This window comes from Semicossyphus pulcher, unplaced genomic scaffold (genome assembly GCF_022749685.1).
Source record: "Semicossyphus pulcher isolate SPU_LCO1_2020_fin unplaced genomic scaffold, fSemPul1.0.p SCAF_11, whole genome shotgun sequence".
NCBI classification, from domain to species: domain Eukaryota; kingdom Metazoa; phylum Chordata; class Actinopteri; order Labriformes; family Labridae; genus Semicossyphus; species Semicossyphus pulcher.
In genome coordinates this window covers 14,156,526-14,183,145 of record NW_027211615.1, presented here as the reverse complement: position 1 = coordinate 14,183,145, position 26,620 = coordinate 14,156,526, and the positions used below count along the sequence as shown (strand labels likewise).

At 40.7% G+C, this 26,620-nt stretch overlaps 3 protein-coding genes across 3 annotated transcripts in view; 1 reads left to right on the top strand and 2 right to left on the bottom strand.

Moving 5' to 3' along the window:
* Positions 1-14,150, bottom strand: part of snx17 (sorting nexin 17) — a 31,004-nt gene extending 16,854 nt beyond the window's left edge. Inside the window, exons 1-5 of the mRNA XM_069657728.1 lie at positions 13,402-14,150; positions 7,508-7,582; positions 5,568-5,685; positions 4,133-4,197; positions 1,083-1,193 (exon numbers count right to left, since the gene is read on the bottom strand). Of these exons, the coding sequence (XP_069513829.1) occupies positions 1,083-1,193; positions 4,133-4,197; positions 5,568-5,685; positions 7,508-7,582; positions 13,402-13,461 (429 nt within the window). The 5' untranslated portion in view covers positions 13,462-14,150. The remainder of the gene's footprint in view (positions 1-1,082; positions 1,194-4,132; positions 4,198-5,567; positions 5,686-7,507; positions 7,583-13,401) is intronic.
* A 696-nt stretch (positions 14,151-14,846) lies between these two features.
* On the top strand, positions 14,847-18,855 carry atraid (all-trans retinoic acid-induced differentiation factor). Its single transcript, XM_069656645.1, has 7 exons — positions 14,847-14,945; positions 15,107-15,240; positions 15,570-15,638; positions 16,862-16,933; positions 17,037-17,158; positions 17,253-17,353; positions 17,466-18,855. Exons 1-7 carry the CDS (start codon positions 14,847-14,849, stop codon positions 17,568-17,570), a joined length of 702 nt encoding a protein of 233 aa, XP_069512746.1. The 3' UTR covers positions 17,571-18,855.
* A 400-nt stretch (positions 18,856-19,255) lies between these two features.
* eif2b4 (eukaryotic translation initiation factor 2B, subunit 4 delta) lies at positions 19,256-25,876 on the bottom strand. Its single transcript, XM_069655769.1, has 13 exons — positions 25,835-25,876; positions 25,275-25,312; positions 24,290-24,470; positions 23,939-24,148; positions 23,772-23,854; positions 22,117-22,208; positions 21,854-21,968; positions 21,238-21,314; positions 21,009-21,111; positions 20,407-20,534; positions 19,966-20,143; positions 19,685-19,865; positions 19,256-19,593 (listed from the first exon to the last, which is right to left on the bottom strand). The coding sequence occupies exons 1-13, from the start codon at positions 25,854-25,856 to the stop codon at positions 19,394-19,396; spliced, it is 1,608 nt and encodes a 535-aa protein (XP_069511870.1). The 5' UTR covers positions 25,857-25,876; the 3' UTR covers positions 19,256-19,393.
* Positions 25,877-26,620: the final 744 nt, after the last annotated feature.

Here is a 26,620-nt window from a genome sequence, read left to right as displayed (position 1 = left end):
GCCATTCTGAAAACGTGTTGCTCAGCCTGTCCTTGGTACACTGCAGTTTAAAAGCAGACAGGCCCAGCCATGGAGATGACTGCTCATGTTGTCCCTGATATGTCTTGTAGCACATGAAGAACACCACATGGAGATGTTTACAAGGTTAAACACTTGATGTTCACTCGAGGGGGGCTTTAAGATAAAATTGTCTCTCTTTGTTTTCAGTACACTGATTTCTAAGTTGTCTTGATTAGAAACTAGATTTTTTTCTGAATAGAAAATAAGAAAATCACTTTTCACTTCAACAGTACGAGAAAAAAAATATCTATTTCCAAGGCCCAAACAACATAATGTTTTTTATTTTAAGAACTATTTATTTCTCTATGATAGAAAAAAAAAATCGCTGCTGCTTTTACGTCTTCACTTCTACTATTCCCTCCTTTATTTTCAACTCTAGAAATTCAACTGCAAATAACCACACACTCTAAAAATGTGAAAGCAATCACACAGAAGAAAATACTGTCTCTCTCCGTGTTGTGAAAACACCTGCTCAGGTGAACAGAGGTTATATACCTGTGATTAAACTTTCATAAGAGCACTTTAAGAGCTCTGTAACGAGTGTGATTTACAACCGAGAGCGATAAAGGACATCATGATGAAACCTCAGCATGTTTACAGTCGTGATGACTTCAGAGTGTGTGAAAAGCAGAGGTGAAGTGGAAACACTTAAAGGTCACAGTCACTACCTGGTGTATAAGACACGTGCTAAAGTTGTTTAAAGTGTCGACTTTAACTCACCATAGTTACTAGTGTTTGTTGTTTCACTCTAAAATGTGATTTTAATTAATTAACAGTGTTTGATACGATGAATAGAATAGATAATGTTATAATCCCAATAGATTTAAGAGGATTATTAACTATAGCGCCTTCTCTCAACAGCCTTCAAAAGAAGTGTTGTACCATTAATCACACTTGGTTGTCCTTGCAAATTATTAACTTGTGTAACTTGTAATCTTTTATTAAGAATCTGAATTATATACTAGTTGGAGTTGCGGCAGAACCGGGGTGTGTTTATGTTATGAGTACTCTCTGGCACTTACATCAAGGACGTCCTCCGTCTGATCCGAGGTCAGGATGTTGACTGTGACCTTCTGACCGTTGGAGAGGCAGATGTCTAGAGAGACTTCTTCTGTGGGAATCTGCTGCGTCTCCTGCAGGAGCGACACAAAACGCAACAGGCTTTAAACTTCAGCTTCACGGGTAAGATATGTGTTTGCATTCCTGTCGGTCGATAACAAAAATCTCACCATCTCGCTTTCTGAGTCATATGGAAAGGAAAAAAAATTTGAGTGCAGATAAAAACAAAAAGAAGGGATGAAGTTTTTAAATTCACAGTTCCCATAAAGCGGTTTATACTCCCATCATGCAAGAAAAAGTTTTTCTTTTGTACTTTGATCCAATTAGTCTGATCAACTCTTGACACACAAAAAAACTCGTATAACAAGTGCAGCTGGGTGGATTCTCAGGGCCGAGGGTGTAACCAGCCTAAGTTCATTCACCAAGTGTAAACAAAAGAATAAGCCCTGAGAAGACACAAAACATCAGGCTGCTTGATGAGGATTATTTATAAGCCACAAATAAACTGAAGTCTGAAAGCTGACACAGCGTGGCTGATTTGAGGCTAAATAAAAAGCACGTTCAAAAACCAAAAGACGTCAAATTGCTGAACAAAAGTAGCAGCCACATTAATCTTTAGCCATCTGAAATGGTTTTATATTCATTAACTCGTAGTGTAAACACCGGGACCAGAGGTAACTAATTAATAGTTTCCAAATATTCATTATTCTACAGATCTGGATTCATCTAATAATTAACTTTATATGGAGCCGATCTCATAAAGAATACACGCACACTGAAGGATTCACAGATATATTTTAGGATTTACATATAAATGAGTCTCCAGACACAAAAAAAGATTTGTCCTTCTATATAAATGTGAAAGAGGAGGGAGACACCTGATTGGCTAGCGATGATTCCCTGTTGAAAAAAACAGTTTGTATATAAATGTAACAACATCCAAATATGTTTAGGATGAAAGTTGCACTTTTGAATACTCAAAGGGGCCGTATCTTTTAATTGTATGTCCTCATATGTTGCATGGGTTTCACATTTTTGGGTGTTTATTGTTCACAGTGAAAAAGTGAATAATTCTGTGTTTTTCCAACGGGCCGTTCAGAACAGCCTTGAACTTTGCTTTCGCTGAAATCGACCAATCGCCATTCACCGTTGTTCAACTCAGGCTGCCTTCTTGAATTAACTTGTAGTCAAGTCGTTGTCAAGATTTCAGCTTAGCATTCAGATGGCTCTAAAATATAAGGCCAAATAGCTGATCCTAGAGCAGCCATGTTTTCTACAACTTTGCAGTGACAGTGCAGTGCGGCCCCTCCCCCACGTGAGATCGCACACGTGGGGGAGGGGCTACGCGGTCACTCCAAATACGGTCAGCCAATCGTGGCTAAGGTCTGACCTTTAGATGGCAAAAACGGCTTGTTTGTTTCAGGAGGAAGGAGAGGCTCTGAAAAATAATTAAATTAAATATGCATACAATTTTTAAAATGAAACAAGCTTCACCAACATGATTCAAAAACACTAATAGAAAATGTATTGCATAGCTAAAATATGTCCCCTTTAAATTAGATTTCGAGACAAATGTGTGCATTGAAAACATAATTTTGACAAGAGTCATTTACATATAAATGCTAAAATATATTTGTGAATCCTACTGTGTGCTTTATTAAATGGCACTGACCTGGCTCCATACCTATAAAGATTGATTAAAAATATAATCAGTGTTCACTCACAGATGAATTAAGAATCCAGTAAATATTTACATTTAAATAGATGATGTGTTTGAGTTTTCTTTGTAAAATGAGTCAAAACAATTAACCGGTTATCTAAATCGTGTCAGATTCATTCACTGTCAGTCAACTTATTCAATAATTGACCAACTGTTGCGGCTCTGTCAGCGTCACGCAGAAATAAAGAGAGCTGTCTTCATTAGCACCGCTGTGTTTGAGCTTCTGTTGTTCCTCTGCTGAACAAGGCCGGCGATGGGAGAAAAACCCACAAAACTAATGAATAACAAATAAGAAAAATAAACCAACTGACAAAAGCTATGAATATTAGAACAGCAGTCAATAAAAGCTGATATTAAAGGTGTATGAGGCCTTAACCCCGGCTTGCCCTGCCCTCAGTCTGTCCCCACGTCTGCTAAATCATCTCTGATCCCTCCTGCTCCCTCAGCGGGGGGTCTGTGTGTGTACATCTCCTACTGAAGGTGCAGATGAAATGACAACACGGGGTGGCAGCTCATCTCCTAGTCTGCACCTGCTGTTCTCGCTGTACATGAGGGGCTGGAAGAGGGGGGGAGGGGAGAGAGATGAACACGGAGTCTAATGAGAGAAGAAGACAGAGGAGGAGGAGGAGGAGAAGGGGTGTGACGTCGGCTGCAGACGGATGAATCTGGCCGTGAAGGTTATTGGATTTATAGCCCTCGTGGCAACGCAGGTCACAGCTTGTATGATGACAAACCAACCTGGCTACCTGGTCTGAATAAGTCATCGACGCCTCACCCGTGTGTAATCGCCTTTTCTGTCAGGCGGCAACAAAAGAACATGAATTTGATCTTCAGCTGCAGCTAGTTTGCAGAAAGAGCTTTTTTGCAAATGTGCTGTGATGAATCATCTTTTGCTTTTATCAATGATATAATGGTTGAAGAGGATCCAGCTCCCACACGATGTTGGATAATTGCTGCAGAATGTCGCTTTCCTTTCAGTTCCATGTGTGACGCAATCAATTCATACATATCTGCATGCGCAGGCGAACCCTAATCCGACACATTCGGAGTGACTCCCTCAGAAGTAAAGATGACACGACCCAAAATAAACTGTGACAAGAAGAAGACGACAGCTTCCTCACTGGACCGCACTGCACTGCCAGGAGTAATTACTGGCAGGGCAGAAACGACTGCATCAGCCTTTTGGTTCAGGGAGCACGCCCTGCCTCGTCACCGGCCTGCTGACCCAACAGTGACACAACAAAGAGCGAACGAATGCAGGTACAGGAGGTATTAAAAAAAAAAAACACCAACCTGCTGTGCTTTCCTTAAGAAGCTGTTGAACATCTCACTGGCTCCGAGCAGAGGGTCCTGACGCACTGTAAACAAACGTAAACGGAGGAGAAGTTAGAGAATCCAAACTGGAGCATGTGTGCAAGATGACTCATCAGATGTAGCTGTTGAAGAAAGCAGAAGGAGGAGAGGAAGTCATGACGAGATACGTCTTGGTTTGATTTGTTAACTCAGCGATTAGTTCAGGGCTTTTACAGGAAGTTTAACAACTCTTCCCTGTTTAATTTCGCTGCTGTAAAATGGGTTTGACCTTTCACGACTTCTGTCAGCGCAGTTTAGCTCAACATGCAACAAACCGCGCTTTATGAAGTGTGTCCAGTATAAAGAAAGCATGAACTCGTTATCTGGCAGAGGTTCAATTCACTGTAAATTATTACAAAGCAGTTTCATCACATTGCAGACGCCAGATTTAGTAAATAACAGACAAGATGTCTCCTTTGTGTTCTAATGAGGCCGTTTTCACTGCGTGTAATTATCTGCATGATAACCCCGTATGACTACAGCATGACTCAGCGCGTATGTGTGGACCGTACACTATTGTCCTTTTACAAATGAGTCTAACCCCGTAACTTCTGAGCCATCTGCGTCACGGCAGATTGTGTTTGCGGCCCGTTCATTTTTCCATAACTATGCGGAGAGCCATGATGTAACCGAGCGGACTCGTAGCCAAGAACACCCTGTGTGCGTTTGCCCCCAGACTATGAGCAAATACACACGAGAACAACGCTTCCTTGTTCGGCTGTAACTGCCAGTGCTTGAGAGGATTAAAACAAACCCTGTGCGTGGCTGCCTGTTCCTCTTACTCGTGTGTGTGTGTGTGTGTGTAGAAAGTTAACCCCCGACTGGTTGTGAAAACAGGATTTAAGTTATGTCAAAAAGGTCACGAGGAATGTTAAAAGTCGTGTTTCTCACCAAAAATCGGCGTATAAATTGAGAGATAGGCACATAATTGAGAGCATAAAACTTTTAACATCCTGACTCCAGGTCTATTTTTCACATCAGGTGTGTCAGCAGAACTCTCTTGTCTTGCGAGGCTCTTTGGCTCGGTGTCCCAGCTCAGTCTGTGCTCACATCATCACTTTTCTCACTGAGACACTTTTATGTTTTTATGTGGCATCAAGACACCAGCGTGTGGCCGGACTCCCCGCAGACGCCCGAGCCAACTCATTCCTGTGATTGTTGTGGAGACGGTAACATTTCAAGGAAAGTATCAAAGCTTCAAAAACAAAGTATCAGCCTCATCTGTGCCACATACAGAAACAATAACCCCCCACGCTTAAAAATGGGGGGGAATTAACTTATTGAGAGGAATAGGATCCAATTTAAACAACCACAATGTAGCTGGAATTCAATTGAAGTGAAATGCAACACAAGCCATTGAGCATGAATAACTCACCAGCCTGCATGTATTTCTCCAGCTGCTCTCGTCTCTGCTCGACCTCGGCAGGAGTCAGCGTGAAGATCTTCTTTGGAGGGAATGCAGGCACCACATTGCTGCCGTATTCTTTCTTTATCTGTGCGCACAAAACACAAGAAGTGAAGGCGAGATTGCGGGGATGGCGAGCTTTACAAGCTGTGGCTGCTGCATCGTGAATATCAGAGGGAAGTGTCAGACGGCTACATTCCTTTTGTATTCAGATCTAAAAAACATTCAGATGCTCAGAGTCATTAACTTCAGTGCAGAGCAGCAGCCTCTTAAATTGCAGACTTCATTTTTCTAAGAGGTACATTCATGCTGTTTGAGATGAATCACAGGTTTATTTTAAGGCCTGTTTCATCGGCGAGCTAAGTTTCCGTGCCGAACACACACACACACACACACACACACACACACACACACGCACACACACACACACACACGCAGAGACACACGTAGCGAGACACATCTGGATCCCCGACTGTCTCGTCAGTCCAAGTTTACTTTGTCTTCCAGCTCCTTGACTCATTTCTTCCCATTTTCTATCATCTGTGTGCTGGCTAGCTCTGAACTGTGGAAGTCTTAAACTATTAAACCCTCGCAGATCTGAAAAATCACACATCAAACAGGCTTTAAATTAACAGGCAAAAAGCTGCACATCACACTCATCATAAGGGAATTCGGTCACACGTTTTTCCTCGTCGTAAAAAAACGCTCAGGTCCTGCACATATGGTGCGATGAAGGCCGGCCGCAGCGAGAGGGAGAGAGGTGATTTTCACCTCAGCAAACTGCCCTTTGGTATTTTCCGTACGTCGGAGCCAGCACTGGTCACACATACCAATAAGCTCAGACACTCGAGCGCAGGTTACAGATGTATCCCGAATAATCTGACATAAATCTGAGCTCAAGCTGCCTCTTTGTAGCCAATCTGCCCCTGTTTGAAAAATGGGTATAAAAAAACAAGCTCTGATGAAGCAGAGGTGTGACCTTGTTCACATCTTTACACATCTTTAAAAGGAGACAAAACAATAGAAACAATTAACACTCATATCATCTGAGCGATATCTGCGTGCGCCCTGTAATCATTAGTGTTCGGGGGTCATGCGTTCGCCACGTAAAGCCCGGTGGAGTTGATCCTTAAAGATTCAAGTGTGTCTCCTCCACACACCCTGTTGCCAGGCAACAACGGCAACTGTCAGACTGGATAACGCACACTTGAGGAGGGAGATAGCAAAGTTTGGCCCTTGCTTGCTTATTTATTAATGTGTGAAAGCAGGGGAGCGGGCGCATCTATAAGACTGTGTTATATATATGGTGCTGTGTATTTTTCAGCACAGGAGCTCAGAGCTGTCAGGACGAAATGCAGCAGATAAATCCTTCTCTGCAACTATTTCTGCAACATCCACAAGATGTATGCTCGGCACTTTTACATTAAAGTTAATTTTAAACCACAGCACAACATAACAACGACTTACTTTATACACTAATTGCCTAATAACAGAACTAACAAATCGCCTCAAGCCTCACTAAGGCACAGGCCAGGCTACTCGACACTTTTCGACATTTCTTCCTCAGATTAAGTTCCTTTTTCCCAGCAGGTGAAGTGAAAGAAAGGCCAAGAACATTCCTTCCACGTCAGCCACCTCCTCCTCCAGCCTCCTCCTCAAACAATACCGTCTATTTACGTGCAATAGTTTGAACCCTGGGAGGAATAACGGCGCAGGACTTCAAGTCGCCATGAGTCAAAGTGATGGGAGGGCGGCGTATCGACCATGCGGCACAGAGACGAGCGAAAGATCACGCAGGGTGGATTTGGTGGCATTTAAACAGCTTTCAGTGCAGCGTGCATGCAGGCCAGTCACTTCTGGTCCAAATCATACCCACAGCTTTGTTTTTATTATGATGGGCGAAGACTCACCTGTTCGTGGAGGCCGAGGAGTTGGCTGTAGCGTACCCGACAGTGCAGCACGCCGTTGACGTGGATGTTGTAGGCCTGCGGGAGATAGACAGGACAAGTTTAAATGTAAGGAAAAAGATGGTGCAAATGTCGGACATAGTGCAGAGAAATGTATCTTTAACAGCTTGTCTTGATTTGTTTATAGGGGGTATTATGCCGTTTCACATTTTAAGACATATATAATGTCACAATGTTGGATGCCCAAACTAAACATGGGTGAAGTTTCAAATCCGTAGGTAAAAGTATGTTGGAGTAGTCCCCAGGCTTTTCAGCTCAGTCTGCAGGCTGCTGTGAATGCCAGGTTTCACACAGTTTTTTCTACATGCTGCACTTTGTGACATCACAAACTGGCTGATCAGAAGAAAGCGGGCTTGTAGGGGCAGGGTTTCTTAAAGGGACAGAAGCTGTATGAGGGCTGGCACAGAGCACCAGTTTTAGAACAACGGTGAGTTTTTATAGCTGTAATTTATGCTAAGCTAATCCACAGGTATCACAGAGTGAAATATGAAGCTTGAAATTAGCATAATACCCCCCCTTTAAATAAAATACTTTTCAATGCATCAGTCGAAAGCTGACTATAATTTAGTCCATGTGCATTTCCTGACCTGATGGCGCACAAACTCAGTACAGTAATGATGCATCGATGCAAATAAGGTGGCATGCACCGATGTTTTTATTATTTAACTGCTTTAATTGTGCAGTAAATTTTATTGCAACATAAAAGTATTTGTTTTCAGAAAGATTTTTGTTCGGCTCTTTAAGCACTGAGAAAAGTTTGCAGTCTGAGCAGGTGATTCTAAAACAGGCTAAAGAGGCTATTTTTTAGGCTGTTATTTTTTGAAACAAGATTATTTTCATGTGAAAGAAGCTTAAATAAAAAGATGTTTTGGGAATTTGAAAGATTGAATTCATGCTTTCTCAAAGAGTGTGATGAAGGTCTGAATACATTTTCTTTTATAACTAAAATTAAAAAACACAGTTATTGAAAAAAACATCGGTATCAGGCCTGATTTTCTCAAACGGTGGATCCCTAACAGTTAATATATTTTATCATGAGCTAAAGTATCACTACTGATTCTCCCTCACAACCACCGCAATCTCAATCCATCTTATCTAACCACCGAGAGTTTCCTCACTCCTTGAATTCATTAAGGAGGACCAAACAAATGAAGTGTGAATTGGATTCGATCAAACCCCGCTGATTTCCAAAGGGGAAAAACAGACTCGGCTGCACATTGTTCAATCACAACAGCGTCTCCTTGAATTATGCAGAAGCTAACAAATACAGAAAGGAAGGCCTCACATGGGGAATCTTTAATTCTGTCTCAGAGACACCCCTCGTTTGTTTTGACAGACAGAGAAAGATGGATCGCTGGATGCTCCTCTGCAAAACCAACACTTGGAATCAGCAATCCAAATATCTGCTTTCCAGCGTGTTTCGAGCCAATTTTGGAAAATAAATCTATTTTTTTCCACGTCAGAAGCTTCGTCAAGGGTTGGGAAAGATACTAGACAGCATGAATAACAACAAGATACTTTAAGCTTTGGCCTCGGGGAAATAAAATCACTTCTGTTAAGTTGCCAGTCAACACTGCCACTGTAAACACAGGACGCCTTAAAAATCAAGTTCCAACCCAGAATGTGTCACAACAACTCGTGGTTGAAAACAGCTTAAGCTTTGGCTAATATAGTGTTTAAAAACTAGCATCTCACTTCCTGAAGATATCTTTTTATTTGTCATTATATCTATGAAAAACTCATGATTATGATCACATTAATACTCGCTCCTTCATTTGTTAAGAAATACCAGCTTCAGTCAGGCTGTGTGGAGCTCTGGCTTCAGCTGAGAGGAAGTGCGCTCTGTTTGTTATAAGAGTAGAGTTCCTATTTGGGTGTCGAAGCATAAACTGTTTGTGCTTTAATCTCCTTCACCGATTATTTATAGTCAACACGATGGATTATCTGTCAAACTAAAAAGGGAATATAAAGTGTTGAAGAATCCAGACCATGCTGGTGCATGTAGTTGCATATTTCAGCACTGACCTACACTTCCTGTCAAAAGAAAAACAAAGTTAAACTTCAGGAGGAAAGTGGAAGAATTCAGAGGCGGACGACCGAACAGAAATATGTGTATGTAGGCAGGATCCACGCAGGAAGGAAGAATGAGTTTGCAGAATGTTTGACAACGCAGAGAAAAATAACCCTGTTTTCTGTGAGTCGCCACCGGTTCAACTCAGGGAATCATCAACAATCATCCAATGCTTCTTCTGCTCACCAACTCCTATCAAAATGTGTATATTATTAAATAGTGAAATATTAATTATGTTAGTTATTTATCCCAGTCAGACATTTGTTAGGTGAAAAAATATTTTGACTTTATCATAGAGCGACATCAATAATAAGAACAGGAGAAAAGAAATAACTTGCAAAGATCTGAAAACAAACAAAAAAAATTACGTAATCGTAAAGTGCTAATCTCAAAGATCTCAGTTTCGTTCTCTTTGGCGGCACCTATGGTGATAAACTTAATTGCGGGAGCACACTTCCCAGATATCCAAACAGTGTTGCATGTGTGACGTCCACGGTTGGATCCGGTTGTAACTCTTGATTTTCCCCGCTTTCCTTTTTAGACCGCTTGCCTTCGTCTGAGCGTCGAATTTGTTTCTTTTTCTTTGGATTTTCACTTCTTTTTGAAGTTGTATCTGTAGTCATCGATCTTTTCTTTGTTTGTTCAGCCATAGTAGATTACTGTTTACTCGCAACACTTGCAGAGAGCGGAAAAGCAGCCGCTTAGCTCCGCCTACCCTCTCTGGCAGACCAACCACTGCTGGCTGATGGAAAACACGTCACTAACTGGGCGCCGCTTGTGATTTTTTCCGCTAGTGTCTCCACAGACACCCAGCCTGTAATAATACTATATTACTGCAAATGCAAAGGCTTTCATCAGTGGGCCATAGACTCAATCACCATTGTGTTACCTCATTCGGCGATAGATGGAGACTTAACAGACATTTATTTAAATGAAAATCTTGTGCGTCCAAATAAAAAAAATACAAGTGCAGTTTTCTGTGATTAACTTTCTCAATTTGTGCAAAAATGTGCTTGAAATTCACAGAGAAAAAGCGTATTGTGCAAAAAATAAGAAATCCTCCTGATTAAATGGACTTACAAGAAATAAGATTGGCTCCTACTTATAGAAAGAAATGAATCTCTGGAAAAAACATTTCTTTGCCAAACTTACGTACAAGTCAAGCTCGGTGTTCAAATGACTGTTCATGATATGTGAAAAAGATAAAAGGATAAAATGCTTGAAATAAGTTTTGCACCAGTAATTCCAGTTTAAAGAGTTGAACCAGTATCAAATCTCACAAAAAAAAGTTACCTTGTCAAGATACAGAAAAAAAGCTTCAAACGTGTAAAATACAGAAACATGAAAAGTGTCTGATGAGAACAAAAAAGAAGCCTAAAGAACTCTGACTCAGCTCATCTGAGATCGAAACATTGTGTATTTACATAAACTGAAGTTTTGAGTTTGTGTGGAGGCGTCTTTCTTTCATTTACTGCCTGTTATCAGCAGCGCTGCACCCACACGTGATGTGCGTATTTATGCTTCTTCCTTTCACATAAAATGACACGAGTAGGATGAGTAAGATTCATCCTGAGGAACTGAGAAAGGTGCTTATCTGAACACATTTTTAAATTAACTCTGTGTTCTTCAGTTTAAACAAATGCTCACTGTAAGTTCCTCTCAGGCACCCTGCTGAGTTTGATTTACAAAACTATAAACAGAAACAGATGATCCTGCTCTTTTTTATGTCCCAACATGTTCCTCACCCAGAGTAAATGAGTCACTATCACTTACAGTAGCACCAACGTCTATCTCTCTTTTACACACCCACAAACACCCACAAACGCAGCGAGTAAATATCATGTGAACCCAAGAGGAAGATTCAAGTTTACCAGACAAGAGGAAGTGTGACTGAGCACTTGATTTGTCTGTGCTTGCACAGGAATGGCACCATATTTAAAAAAAGTGCCAACCTTGTTATTCTAAAAAGCCCTGTGCAAACTCTGCAGATTCTGTGGCCTGCTGGTTCCAAGGTACACAGCCCATCTCTCAGCATTATAATCAAGCAAAGTCCCTTCCTGTTGGCCGGTTACAGGAAGGTCACAATGACAGTCACACGACTGGCAGGCTGTGAGGTGAAACAGGGCGCTTTAAAGTTCCCACTGCGGTACAGAGTAAAAGCGAGCTCAGCCGAGTGGAAATATGGCTCCTAAAATACTCACTCTAGAAACATTTTGACATTAAAGAGTGCAGAATTGATCCAAAATCCAGCCTTCAGAAAAAGTCACTATTTAGTTTTTATCCCAAGCTATGTTGGGACATTGAACACACCGACATGTTCAAGCATGTATGAGCTTATTCCAAGATATTCCTGCTATCTTTGGAGCACATGGACTCAAGATGAACAACAGTTATTCGCCGGTGTCAGACGTTGAAAACAGCCATCGTGTGTTCACATGGAAATCAGATGTTGCAGATGTTATTTCAAAGCAAATATGAGAGTGTCAGCGTTGATATATTAATGTAAAGCTGAGTCTCTTTACAATAAAAACTATACACCCACTGCTCACCAAGACTATTATTTGTTGTAGTGTTTGTTCACATGATGTTCATAACTAACAGGAAAAACTGAACCCAAGCTGTTCCCTAGCAACGTAATGAGTTGTGAGCGTGGATGGGGCATGTTAATAGACACACATTCACACCAGTGCTGTTGTCTACACCATCAAGCAGCACATGGAACAATACTGGTTCTGCCAAAAAAAAATGTAGCCAGACTGTTTATGTCACTGGTGTCTGTGGTTTACGAGGAGAACAGGGTGAAACATCCCTAAAAGCTTAAAATTGTTGGTCTGGTATGATGCTTCACTACAGCTGTCCTTGACCAGCCTCCATGAATTATCCTCTCTGAGATCTACAGAGCATGTCTGCCAATGTGTCAAGGCAACGGGAGTCACGGCACCTTCTAAACACAATGGCAACTCAAAATGCTATGGATAAGACATAAAGTTAAAGAGGATAAACACAAAGTTAAGATGACGGAGCCACAAATGATTGCTGCACTTCATGACAGCTATATTTAAATGTTATTTGGAGAACTAAACAATAGAGTTGAAGCAATGTTAACTGTATTTTTCTCTAAATAGCAAGGCGGATTGTAATATTATGTTTGCAAATCTCTGAGAGAATTAAAGTGCTGACTAAAACCTTTAAACAAAAGGGACTGTGTTTGGTGGCATTTACAGTAAGTAAGATTTGGTGACATACAACAACAATGGCAGCCATATAACATCTACCAGAGAAAGTTCATGCTAAATATAATGTTTAATCACATTCTTGATGGTGCTTTCAATGGCCTTTTTTCAACTTCCTCACCTTGTATTCTATACGGGTTTTTTAAAATCTTGTTAAACATGATAACTGCATGTGATACACTTGAGCATTTTGTGGTCTTACTGAAGGTATCGCTGATTTTTATTGCATTAGACAGTTGTTTGTAATCGGTATCTGCCAGTGGGCCACTACAATAAAAGTAGGCATGATATCAATTCCACTACAGGGGAGACTTGATGTTCTCTGCAATTAGGTGAAAAAAACATATATCGGTATTGAAATCGGCAATCAGCAAAAAGGGTATGAAAATATCGGTGGTTATAGATCCCTGTTCTTGCTTTCAGTTCATTTATAACAGTAAACATAGAAAGCCTTGCTGTATTGGCATTAGCCCGACCTGTGGGCACAAGCTTAGTGAGGCAGGTACAATAAAAACACAAATTAGCGTGCTCACCACATAGGTTGATCCACTTTCTCCCGAACGAACCTCCGTTTCGGGGATGGAAAAATGCATTTTAGCTGGACACACTGCAGCCCGCTGCCCTACGACAAGTCCTTGAACGCCACCACAGCTCGCGATAGAGAAAAAGACACCACAGTTTCTCCACAAAGTCCACCACTGCAGTGACTGTCGGCGGAGGAGGGGGCTCCGACTCGGATCATCCACTGGGTTGTAAGTCCGGGGAAAGCGGTGTCAGGCTGGACGAGACTGCTGACGACTTTATTATCTGCCAGAAAAGTCATGCACCAACCAGCATTCACATAAAACTTCTCCCACGTCAGTGTCAAACTTTTCTCACTGCCGATCCCGCAGCAGCCATGTTGCAAGTGTTAAGTAATTACACCTTCACTACAGGCGTTAAATATCCTTTCGACCACTTTTTAAAGTAATTTGTGATAACTTAAAACCACCTACTGTCAGGTTTGAGTTTCAGCGTACACGGGTAACTATGTTCATCAGCGTAACCAGATGAAGTTTACGGATAAAAGGTGCAGTTGGTTCCTGCAAACAACACAGCGTCGCAGAGCCGTGGGCAAACCTTTCGAAATAAGAGGGGAGACAGTTGCACTCGTGTTGGTTTTGCTTGGTATATCCTGTCTCCTATATTTGCTGATGAAATATCTATAAAGCGACGGAGGAAACTCATAGATAAACTGTGATAGAAATGGCAAAGAAGGCAGATGCACCAGCACCTTCGAACCTTTCTGTGTTCAGTGTATTTAGTGGCCCATCGAGAGGCATTGCAACAATCCCTGTGGGCCAAACCATCTCGTTTTCAGCCGGGGGTGGTCCACTCTTCACGGGCGAAAAAATTCGACTACACCAGCGTTAATTCAGTAACATGATTTACACTTAAAGATAAAACTTTTCATTTATTTTATTAAATATGCTACTATTATGTTGTGGTCTATATTTTGAATCTCGTTAAATCCTTTCACTTGAAGTCACCCCTTTATTTGGTGCAACCCAATGTGACAGTGAAAGCGCAGACAAAATTCATTACAGTCACAAAAATGCGTCTAGATTTTGTCAACAATTGTACAGAATTAATAAAATATGAGCTTTGACTGTTGCGCTTTATTGCATAAAATATATTATTAAATAAAAAATAAGTGCTTGACTGCTGTTAAGGTTTAAAATAGATAATGTATTCCTTGCATTAAAACATTTAGGCTGTAAATGTTGATTTTGAGTATGAAATTTCTTCAAACATTTGATATTATCCCACCGTGTTTCCGTCCATTATTTTCACTAAACAAATATATATTATTACAGTTAATGCATCAAACTGAAAGTATGCGTAATTGCAGCGCAAAATATGTGTGGACCTCCGGAAAATGTTTTGGAGCTACTTCCTGTCACATGTCCGCTCCAGTCGGATCATATGACTTCAGTCGATGAAAATGAAAGCTGGGTGCAGCCAGCTAAAATCTGTAGTTCTTATTTTGATCTTTAATCTCTGTTTTTACACAAGTTTTCAACTGACCGAGTTGCAGGTAAGCCTTTAATTTGTCCTTATGACAGCTGTAGTCTTTACCTCAATAAGTAAATTAAACAGATTGTTTTGAAGTTAACAGTTGCTGTAGGTGCCACCGATGATGACTGGGAACGTTGTTTACAATCTCCTTTTTCATTTTGAAATGATTATAAATCACAGGTATGTGAGCTCTGCGGCGGTACTGTGCTAAATGGCTCCGCTGTGGGCCAGTTTTGCGCCTCATCCGATGGTCGGATACACGGTCGCTGCTGTCTCAGAAAAGACGACCCATGTGTCCCTGAACACATCATCGGGTAAGACTTTAATGTTGCCTTCAAGGCTGATAGTAAATCTCATGTAAATTATACGTATATGTCCTGTTGACAACAAGAAGTGTTGAAAGTAAAAGTTAAGAAACACATTATTAGAGTACATAAACACAAAATGAACCTCATATGATAATTTTGTTTAGTAGAACCTTTTCAATGTTATTATTTATAATACTATCGCTACCATATCAGAGTATCCCTTTGGTCTGCTAGATTAAATGATGACGAAGAGCTGAGAAAAAGCACAGAAATACAGCAGCCTATGCCATGTTTTGTTGATGTTTCAACATGTTCTTTTTGTGTGTGTGTGTCAGGTTGGACCTGTCCAATTGCTCACTGACTCATGTGGAGGGTCTGCAGGGGGCGTCAAGGACATTAATGATGTATGTACTGTAAATTCAGTTTAAAACCTTTAACAAACCATTCAGTAGGCACATTAGGGTGGGGCCGTTTGATGCCTTCATATATTATATCATATTATATCAACAATTTGATAGGTAAAGGTTGTTCATTTGTGCTTGTTAAATGGTGGTGGTGATGGTGGCATCAGAGGATCATTAGAAGATTGATAATTTGCAAATAAGGCCATTTACAGCATGGGTTTAAACAATGAATCTTTTCTATTGTAAAGGATTCATGCTAGTTTTGATAATGTAAGAATCATAGGTAAACTGTGTTTAATTGCACATAGTTATATTTATGGTGATCAATCAAAGTCATGTAACATTTTCAAAATAAACCGATAAACTTATAAACTAATACAAATGTAACAACAGGTTCGATTTTTAAACTAAAGAAGTAAAGTTAGCAATTATAAATATGCTACGTCAGCTTAGACTTTCAATATAAAGAGGTTAAGTAAGCAATAATAGATATTCAAAGGGATGTTAGACTTTCAAAATAAAGCGGTTAGTGATAATAAACAAGCAAAGTCGGGTTATATTTTCAAAATAAAACGATAAAGTTAACGATAATCAGCATAGACTTTCAAAGTACAGCAGCAAAGTCAGTAATAATACATAAGCAATGTCAGATTAAAATTTCAAAATAAAGCAGCAAAGTTGGTAATAAATTACCAAAGTCAGGTTCGATTTTTAAATTAAAGTGAGAAAGTAAGAAAAAAAAAGTTTGACGTCATGTTCCACTTTTAAAAAAGAGCAGAAAAGTTATCGATAATAAATAAGCAAAATCAGGTTAATATTTTCAAAATAAAGTGTTAAAGTTAGTGACTATAAATAAGCAAAATAAAGGTTAGACTTTCAAAGTAAATCTTGCTGCAAAACATTTCACATTTTATGAGTTTTGGCAACCAACAATAATAAAGAGGTTGGAAAAGATTGAAAACAACAAGGCAGCGTTTATTATCTAACGAAACGCCTGAAGGTGTTATAAAAACAACAATATAATCAGTTTGGTAGATCACCCAACCTTACTAGCAAGGACCAAACTCTCTAACATTCTTCAGAGAAAGAAGGCAAATAATCACATAATTAAAGTCCAATATGTATAACTATGTCTGATTCATTGTTTGTTATTAATACCTAAAAGGAACTATTTCTCTTTTACTTCCAAACATTTTTTCACTTTATAAACTTTTGCTTTGCAGAGACGTCTCACTCAATCCCATTGTCAACATCAATGACACAACATTTCAAGGATTTAGTGAGTTAAATCACATGTAAGTATTCTGTTAAATGAAACCCTCATTTTTTTTTATTAAGATGGTTGCTCATGAAGTTACTTTAATATAATTGTAACTCTTTTTTTTTGCGTCTCAATAGGATTTTGCCACAGGAAGTAGCCTGTCCTGGAGGCAACACTTCCTGGGTAAAAGTGGAGGTCAAAGAGGGAAATCGTGTTTGTGAAGGCCAGAAAGATATGTGCAACCAGACCGGACAGCTGTGTACGTTTCTCTCTCATAATGACATAAATCTAAAAATTGCAGCAGCGTTTAATACCTGACATCTGTTTATCTCATAATTGTTTACAATCCTCAGCCACTGACTGCCCGGTGAACTCCCTCTGCGCCCCCTACGGCCCCGGCTTCTTCGAGTGCAGCTGTGCCGGCGACTATCATGGATACAAGTGTCTCCGGGAGGTCAGCTTTCTCTGAATCATTCACTTTATAAAGAATTGTATTACTTAGTTTAATATTGTTTCACATGTATATTTTTAATATTTAAAGCTATGTATTTATTTCATTGTCATAGGGGGAGTTCCCAGTTCTCCAGGTGTTCGGGCCTCTCGGAGCCTCTACAGTTGTGCTCTCAGTCCTGCTGTGGGTCACCCAGAGACGTAAGGTGAACTCACTCTGAGGCTGAGCTGAAGTCGAATCCTTTATGTGCAAAAATTTGAGCTGAAACTGACTGTTCTGAAAGGGAAAACTGACAGTTCTGAAAGGGAAAACTGACTGTCTGGAATAACCCCAGACTTTGTTTAAACATCATGTTTTATCATATTTTAGACCTTTTGTGGGGAAGCTTTGTTTTATCTTGGGACATTTTTAAAAGTGGAAAAACTGCATCATCAGTCAAATGTTACAGAGAAAATTAATTTAAAAGCATGTCGCTCCAAGTTTGAAACTCTTTTAAATTTTTGATAATAAAACCACTGTTAACACTTTATTAGCTTTTTAAATGTAATTGATTGAGACAAGATTTCAATACAGTTTTGTTTAAGAAAATTCTTAAAGCTACAGTAGGCAACATTATTTCACAAGACTTTGGTTAAAGTAACACATTTTGACCATTGCATTTCCCTAACATGAAATTGAAATGATGTTGATTGCTGATCTGTGACTGTGAGCGCCCGCCCCTTTGTATTTAGTTTGTCATGGTCTGAATCAAACAACCAATCAGGGTTAGCTTTCCACATAACTAGCCAATCACAGCGACTCTGTACAAACCAAAACATCCGGCTTCTACGTGACCTGTGTCAGCATTTCCATTGCAATGTTGCTTACTGGCAATTTAAGATTTTCTTGCTGACAAACATGCACTGAGTGTGTATTTGTACTTCTTGGCCGGTTGTTTGCTGCATGTTGAACATGTACCTTACTCAGAGCAAAACTCATTACAGGTTCACGACATGACTCATGATGTCAAACCTCTGACATTTCAAGTTATGCTTTGATTACATTTCTACATTTTAAGAAGCGAGTTTAACTACTACAGTATTTTATGTAGTGGTCACCTGCTGTTACGACTTCTTGCATGTTTTGATTAAAAATGGTTTGTGCCTCCTGTTCTCTTAAAATGTGTTGTCGATGGATGAGTCACTTTGATACTTCTTTCAATGAAGATTCAGACTTGTGACAATACATACAGTACGTTGCTAGCTTGAGTTATTATTATTACATTATGCACATGCAAGAATTCCTTCATTTCAACACCTTTTATGAACCAGGAAACTGAATAAATATCCACTAATGCATTTACTACTGACTGACTACTGCTGGGAATAAGGTTATCGTGTAGCTTATCCAAGTTCTGTTTACCCTCGGGTGTTGTAATTTGTGCCAAATGAAATTTGAAGCACGTGAGAATCATGTGTTGACTTTGTGGACACAATAAATTATCTGAGCTCCTTTGCCAAAAAGTTTTTCCGGCTTTGTTCATTTTTTACACTTTTTTTTCTTTATCCAGATCAATGGATTTAGGTCATTAAATACAGTCTGAAGAATTTATGTGAGGCATAAAGTTCCTCTGTAGCTTGCTGTAATTAGAGCAGTTTCTGGCTATTTGAGAAATTGCATGCTGCGGATGACGCAGGGAGTGTGTTGCTAACCACAGCGAAATTGCTCTGCATTAAAAACCAGCAATTAAACGTTCTTGTACAGAGAGTTCATGACACGGATCTATTAAGACGTCTTTCCTTCTACCCAATGTTTTAAAAAAGGCAGAACTACCTTCACTAAGTGGATCAGCTTTGTGTAACAAATCTCTGTAATTATGGACTTCTACCATAAAAACACACATGGACTCTGTTTAAAAAAAGCGTATGCCATTTCAGATATATATTTATTGCATGCTAAAAGCACGATATTTTTGTGTTGTGAGCAGGCAATCAAGCGCACAAACGCCTCCATGGAAACAGAGAAACAGCCTCCAGGCTCGGGTTAGCGCGAGCAGGAGGTCGTTCACAGATCCACGTTTTTGACCCGCAGCACCACAGGGACCGAAGTGCACGGGATCATTCCCAGATCTGTGATGACCAGGTCGACGAAATCAGGAGGCGTCACGTCATAAACCAGGTTAAGCAGGCCGAGGGAGGGCACTTGCTGCCAGTGCTCAAGCTGGGTCTTCCCTTTGCGGGTCACAATGAGGTCATCAGGGTCATCTGGGAAGGACAGGCAGAATTCAGCATTTAAAGAGACAGAATCAAACATTAAGACACACTTAAAGAAACAGACATTGGGATTTTTCCTTACCTAATTCATTTGACACGAAGGAGTCTGTCTGCACCCTCTCACAAAACTTGTAGGTCTCACAACACACCAGCACAGGCACGTTAAAGGCTTTGGCCACCAGAGCTATCTGTGATGTCCCCACGCGTGACATGACATATCCATTGGCCAGCAGCGCGTGAGCACCAAGGAACACCTTAGATACCTACGAGATGCATGTCAAAGGCATCATTAAAACACATCCACCCACATGAATAAATGTTAAATAGAAACCTCGGCTGCTCCTTGAGTCAACACCTAATTACCTCTGGAAGGATGTAGGAGACGGCTGAGATAAGGACGTAGGTGCAGCTGATGCCTTTCTGGACCAGGCGCCTCAGAGCCTCCCGCCCCTCCAGTCGAGGCCGGCTGTCCACCACGATGACGCGGAACTTCCTGTTCTTCTCAAAGGCCTCGCACAGGATGTGGTTGACCAGTGACGAGCTGAGCAAAGGGAAATGGGAGGAGAGATGAAAAAATAAGAGTTGTTAATGTAGCAGAGGGAGAATGTTGAAAGAAGGAGGGAGGGGGTTAAAATGCGAGACGAGAAAGGGAAGAGAAAGGAGTTTAAAAGTAGGATTTGATGTCTGGATACGAAAGTGTTGCAACTATTATGCAATGCTTGGTAACAGAGAACTGCACATTCTACATCTGAAACTATGAAAACACAAACAGATAGACAAATAAACATGGACTTCCTGTCTTACCACCCGTAAACTAGGATGACATCCCCATCACTGATCTTCTCTATGGAGTACTTGGCAATAGCTTTAGCAGCAAGGACGATATTCTCATTAATGTAGCACTCGATGCAGTTCAGCAGTTTGCTTTTCGCCTAAACGGACAAAGAGAAGGCATGAGGGCACTGCTGTGTATTACATAGACAGAATATGTTAGCAAGTTTATGATCTCTGGCTAAGGCTGCGCTCACATGGGGTCAGGCAGACGGCAGACGGACAACACCTTTTGGCCGGCACGGGAGAAGCAAACAAACACTCCGACGGAATGGCAGGACGGTGAAACGGAACATGCATGACGAGATGTTGCTATGGTGATGCTGAATAAACTAGGTGATGAATAAATTTATTGTGTGAGGGAGGTATGTAACATCCGGTTGTAAATTCTGTTGAGAAGGATGTCAAAAAGTTTTTGACAGCAATGTTGTCTACTGTTACCGTTACCGACATTCTCTGCCGGCCTCACCACATTTTACCGTCCTCCTCTCGTCCACTAAAATGACATCCTGTTTGCCGTCTACTGTCTGCCTGAATCAATGTGAACGCAGCATCAGTCATGAAAAAAGACAAACCTCTTCTTCTTTGCATTGACTCGGAATATTGGAGATCTCTTTCTTGATGTATTTGATTGCATTACCCATGCTGGCTGACAGAGGGCGACATTGATTCAGAAAACTGAAAAAAAAAAAAGTAAACATTATAAGTTATAGTGTTCATAATTTCAAAGTTACTGTATTCAAGTTATGGAATAACCCAGGCGTGAACCCAGAAAAGTAAACAAACACACTGGAGTCTTTGTACCTGATATAAGGTTTCAGTTTGTTGACCAAGTCTCTCGATAGCTCCTCATTTGGAGGTGTAGTATAGTCCCTTATTACCTGAGGAGAAAAGAAACATTGCTTTCACTTTGTTTGCTTTGAATCGCTCCACAATAACAAAAAGTAACAAGCTCACACTAGACAGAGCAATTGCAGAGAGATTGCTGGCTGCTGAAAAATCTCTGGCTCTGAGCTGCATTTCTGGATGGACAGCCAAATCTAGACACTAATGGAAAAGCTGAAGCTGGGCTGTACTGCTTCATGTGTAGCTGAGAGCTGAACTGCACTGATGGCTTTACTTTGCATGAAGGAGGAGATGATGGACTTTGAAGAGCTGGAATGACGGGGAAGGGATAAAGGGTTCAAAATATAGTGCGAATAGAAGGTTTTAAAAAGAGTCAGTGAGGTCAGTTTGATGGAAGTCCTGTCATTTTGAGGCTCGGAGTGCAAAATATGGAATGTACATTTTGCTGAGATAGTAGCAAATTGTGGGAGTCAGTGGAAGTTGAGCTGAAGGGAGAAGCTTTAGGACAGTTTACACACACTGTCACACTACGCATTATGTCCATTCGCCAATAGGATTGTAAAGCCCTCTGTACCTGTTTGAAGGCATGCAGCAGGGCGACAGAGCGAGCGTTCGATCCCGCCACAATGCCCTGTGAATACTGGAGGCCCAGTCGAACAATAGCAGGATGAATCACCGTGGAGGGAATGCTGCAACAGACAAAAACAGCCAAGAAAAATCTGTGAGATTAAAGGTATCCTTAAAAGATTTTGAGACCAATTATTGTCTGTAATCAATCAAACTCTTCTCCTCCAACACAAACTGCCTAATGCACTATATGGTTTATTGTCAATTTACCCGAGTTGCTGTGTTAGAGGAGCTTTACGGCTGTACTGGTGGAGATGAGAAAACAGGCTGACTTTGTAGCCGTAGTCCAACCGGAGAGGGATCTGAAATAAAGCAGGTTAGATTTAACTGCCATCAGGAAAACAGATACTTTCAGGAAAACACAAATCACAACATTTACCTACAGTCCCAGAGACGTATCATGTCGCATGTCATACAACAAAGTTAAAATAAAACAAACAAAGCAGAATAGGATTCAACCGTTAACCTGCACAGCAAACTGCAGACTGTTGTATCTCCACACAAAAGACCAAATGAAACAACTTTGCAAACAGACACATCCCATTGGCGCACCACCTCTGTCTCAACCATAGACTGTATAAAAAGATGGACGACATGACAGCTCCCTAAGTGAAGCCAAAACATTTAGAGCACCCCCTGCTGACTGGCTGCAGTATAGGTCATAAAGCCCGCCTCCTCCATGTTAACAGATGGGACATGAGTCAAACTATAAAATCTAAATACACGCCAAGCCTTGTCCTGTTGAAGGCTAGCTGGGTTTCTGACCTGATGCTCAATCAGTCAGATCCTCAGTGCCTGCCTCACAGAATCTGGCTTTCGCCATTGTAGATTTATTTTTGTTTTGTTAGTTATTTGTGATGGTCTTTTTTGTGTTGTATTATAATTTTATAAAAATGAAATAAAATATAATAAATAAGTAAAAAAAAACAACATCAAACATGGTTTCTGTCATTATAGTTAGTTCTTATCATGCTGATTTACGTCCAAGTGTTCATTTTACTGACAGGTTTATTTTTAATTAGTTATTTGATGCTGTAAAAAGGATGATTGACAGCTCTGACAAATACGGCTCCTGCAGTCGGTCTGTTCCGGGTGAGCAGAGTGGAGGAGGAATGGCGAGAGGAGACGTAACCAAAACAATCACTGCAGTCATTGAAGTTTACATATCTGTGAACGTCTGCTTCAGACCAACACAAGAAGCTGTTCTGCTGTTAAACATGCTGTCGTGTGGAATCTTTGCCGTTTGTTAAGAGCATGTTTTGGTTAGCAGAAGTGGCTACAGCAGCTCCACCCGCCTATCTCTCCTGCACAGCTCTGGCAGTTGGCAGCACCCCTCACAGGGGTGATTTTGGCTTCAATTTGGTACAATGAGAGCAGATGGAGACGCGCCGTCCATCTATATATACAGTCATTTGTCTCAACAGACAATAGGTTGACATCCTGAACTCCTGAGTAATGTCGCAGTGCTCCAACATTTATGTTAGCAAACAAAACAATTAGACAAAAGTCAACGGCACACATTGAAGGAAGTAAGACCTTAACCTGCGTAGCGGCATTGTACCCTGGTGTCTGAAAGAAATGTTAGGTACAAGCACATGCAGTTATGACTCGTGGTTATGTGAGGCTGCAGGGATTTAAAGACACACTGCCATTTAAGCGTTCTGTATTAGAGAATGTGCGGTGGCTTTTTCCTTAATTCAAGCTCTTGTTAATTAATTAATAGTTACAGATTTAACCAAAACTGCAATCACATATGGTGCTCACAGAGGTTGACTAGCAGCATAATTGATTAAGTCCAGGCAAGCTGAATCAGACAAAGCACGCTTTCATGAAGGTTTTTGAAGATGACACATAAAGTAACTCACTTGTTGTCTTTCAAGCTTCTTAGCCAATTTCCTTAAAACCTCCGGGTTGTCCACCTGCACATGTTCTGGGAGCCTCTTCACCACTGAAAACACACACAAATGTTACTTTCTCCACTGAATATGATGCTTTATTTCTGCTTTATTTTTCTTCAAGGCGTTTACAGTACCTGGCTGCAGCTCACTAGGCTGCGCTTTAGGTTTGCCTGTAGCGGGCTGCTGTCCGACGTCTCCCTTCTTGCCCGATTTGGAGGCCCTCTCAGCCTCCTGTCGAGCTCTCCTCTCAGCTTTCATCTCCGCTTTGCTCTTTGCTGGCTTGTCTGCCGGGGCGGGAGATTCTGAAGCAGGCACGGGGACTGGAGCAGGCACTGCTGAAGGAGCTGAGAGACAGGGGGGGTGAGAGTTATTACAGAAATGGATCACAGCTGGAAAAGAAGGCTGCAAGCAAATTATTGTCAAAACACGCTGACTAATGCGCTTTATTTGAATTCACTGGATCCAAATTTGGCAACTATTGGCACCTTTCTGTGTTGGGGGTTGTGTTGTGGGCTGGGAAGCTGGAGGATCTGAACTGACATGCTTCTTTTCTTTCCCTCCTTCATGTGAAGCCTTGTCATCTTTTTTCTCTTTGCTTTTCTTCTGCTGTTTCTTCTCTTTCCTCAGCCGCTGCTTCTCCTCTTTGGTCAGCTCTTTGCCTTCATTCTGGTAAGCAAACAAGTAGGAGGTCAACTCAAACGTAACAATTAAGCTTTAAATATTACAGTTAGGTGATGTCAGCCTATTTGGTATGTGGTGTTCAGAGTGACACATAGCGATGGATGATATGTTTGGGGTTTCTTTTGTAATGCAGCCAGTTGTTTAATGAACTAATTAACACTGCCCTGTAGTTTTCTCAGCCATAAATTTGAACTGAACTCCACCAATCAGTAAAAGTAGTACATCAGACCAAATCAATCAAGCACTGATCTCCTTAAGCAAGAAAAAAACACTCTTCAAATGGTAACCATTACAGTTATGATAATGGTCCAAGTCAAAAAGCAGACATAAACAGCCTTTAGCTGTCAGAAGGCTGATATAATTCTGCTCTACTTTACATACTTTAACTTTCAATCATGTGTACAAGTAAATAAATTAAAGTAGCCTAAGAAAGATAAATAAATAATAATGATAATAATTTCAAAAAATAGCCAAGCTAACACTTCGTATTTCTGTAGGCTACCTAAACAAGAAGCAGAGGAGTTCAGTGCTTGGTTCGTGTGGTCTGCCCTTCTACTTTACTGACATGTTGGTCGCAGTTCAAATATAATAGCTGGAAAAATAACAGGGTAGAGATCATTATGTAAACGCTTGGCTCCATCACACCTGTATAAACGCCAGGTGATGTTTATTACAAGCCTGGTGATGTTTTCAAACGCTGGGTAACGTTTGTTAAATCTGTTGGTTATGGACTGAGAAGAGTTGATCGGTCTTACATGAGACTGTGACAAAGCCAAGGAAGAAACTAACCTTTACTCGTTCAATGCCATCCTTGTTGCCAGGTCCCTCTGTAAAAAAAAAACAGTTTATAAATGTGATAAAATCAGTGTATAACACTTGTGCTTCATCTTTGATAACAGACAGTACTGACAGGACCAGCCTTTAATTAGCAATCTGTCCTCAAGTTCTGTTGATGCTGTCAGCGGGATGTGTGACACTTCTTTTGCTCGACTTGCATCATGCTAACGACACCAGTGTCAAACCCGGTAGGCTGGCATCGTCTGCACAGCTCATATGATAGCAGAAACAGGCATTTTTTCTTGTTGCGTTGATTTAAAAACCAGTCAAAAATATGATGCAATAACCGCGATGTCAGCCCACTCTCTCTAGCTCACTGTACCGTTGATTTGCTTGCAATGCTAACGTTAGCAGCATTAGCATAGGGGAAATAACTTTGCCACGAGTCATACCCAGAGTCCACGAAACACGAATGATAAGTAACAGACATTTTATCGCTGCAACTACAGCAAAACTATCAAAATATGAGGAAACAGCTATAAAGTCCAGCTGTTACACACTCCCAAACTCACCTGTATCTCCACTGTCAGCCATGTTTACGCTGCTGCTCCACTTCCGGCTGCTGCTGCTGAAACTACCACCGCGGGGAATTTACACCGCCCCCTGGTGGGCATACATGCTGCTGCCATTGCCTCCTATCAAACAATGTTTTGAAAATTAACTTATTATCGTTTGTATTATTATATATTGTTAGTTAACTGTAAGCTTTAGTTATGTATAACATCTCAATCTCGGATGACACCATCTTTCAACACTTTCATCATAACTGTGTGCTCACTGTGGTCAGAGCATGAAACCGGAGCACTGATAATTTTACTCATATAGCCTATATTTCAATACACGGTATTTTAATTCAAATCTATTAACTGTTTCTTCTCATACTACTTTATCATTATTGTGGTGTGTAACTTACAAAACTTGTAATGTTTATTTGTTTATCAGTATATCCTTCTGCACTACATGTGCTTTTATGGAGGGGTTATTAAATAATCAGCCTTAGAATTGACGTCCCCTGAACCCCTTTGGCCCTGAATCTTGAGTGAGACCTTAGGAACTATATGTTTTATAGCTTCAAAGACAATGTCAACCCCGAAATATAAATATGGCAATTTCAAGAATTTTGGTGATGTCAAAGTGGCATGCTAAAGATGCAGCCATTAATTCTCTGATAGGTTTAGCCTTTTGAAAGTTATCCTATTTTACTACACAACATATAAATGACACAACATGCAGTTTATCACACCAAACAGGTGGCACGCTAAAGTGTGCTCGAAGTAAGTGTAAGTAAACATCTGTTC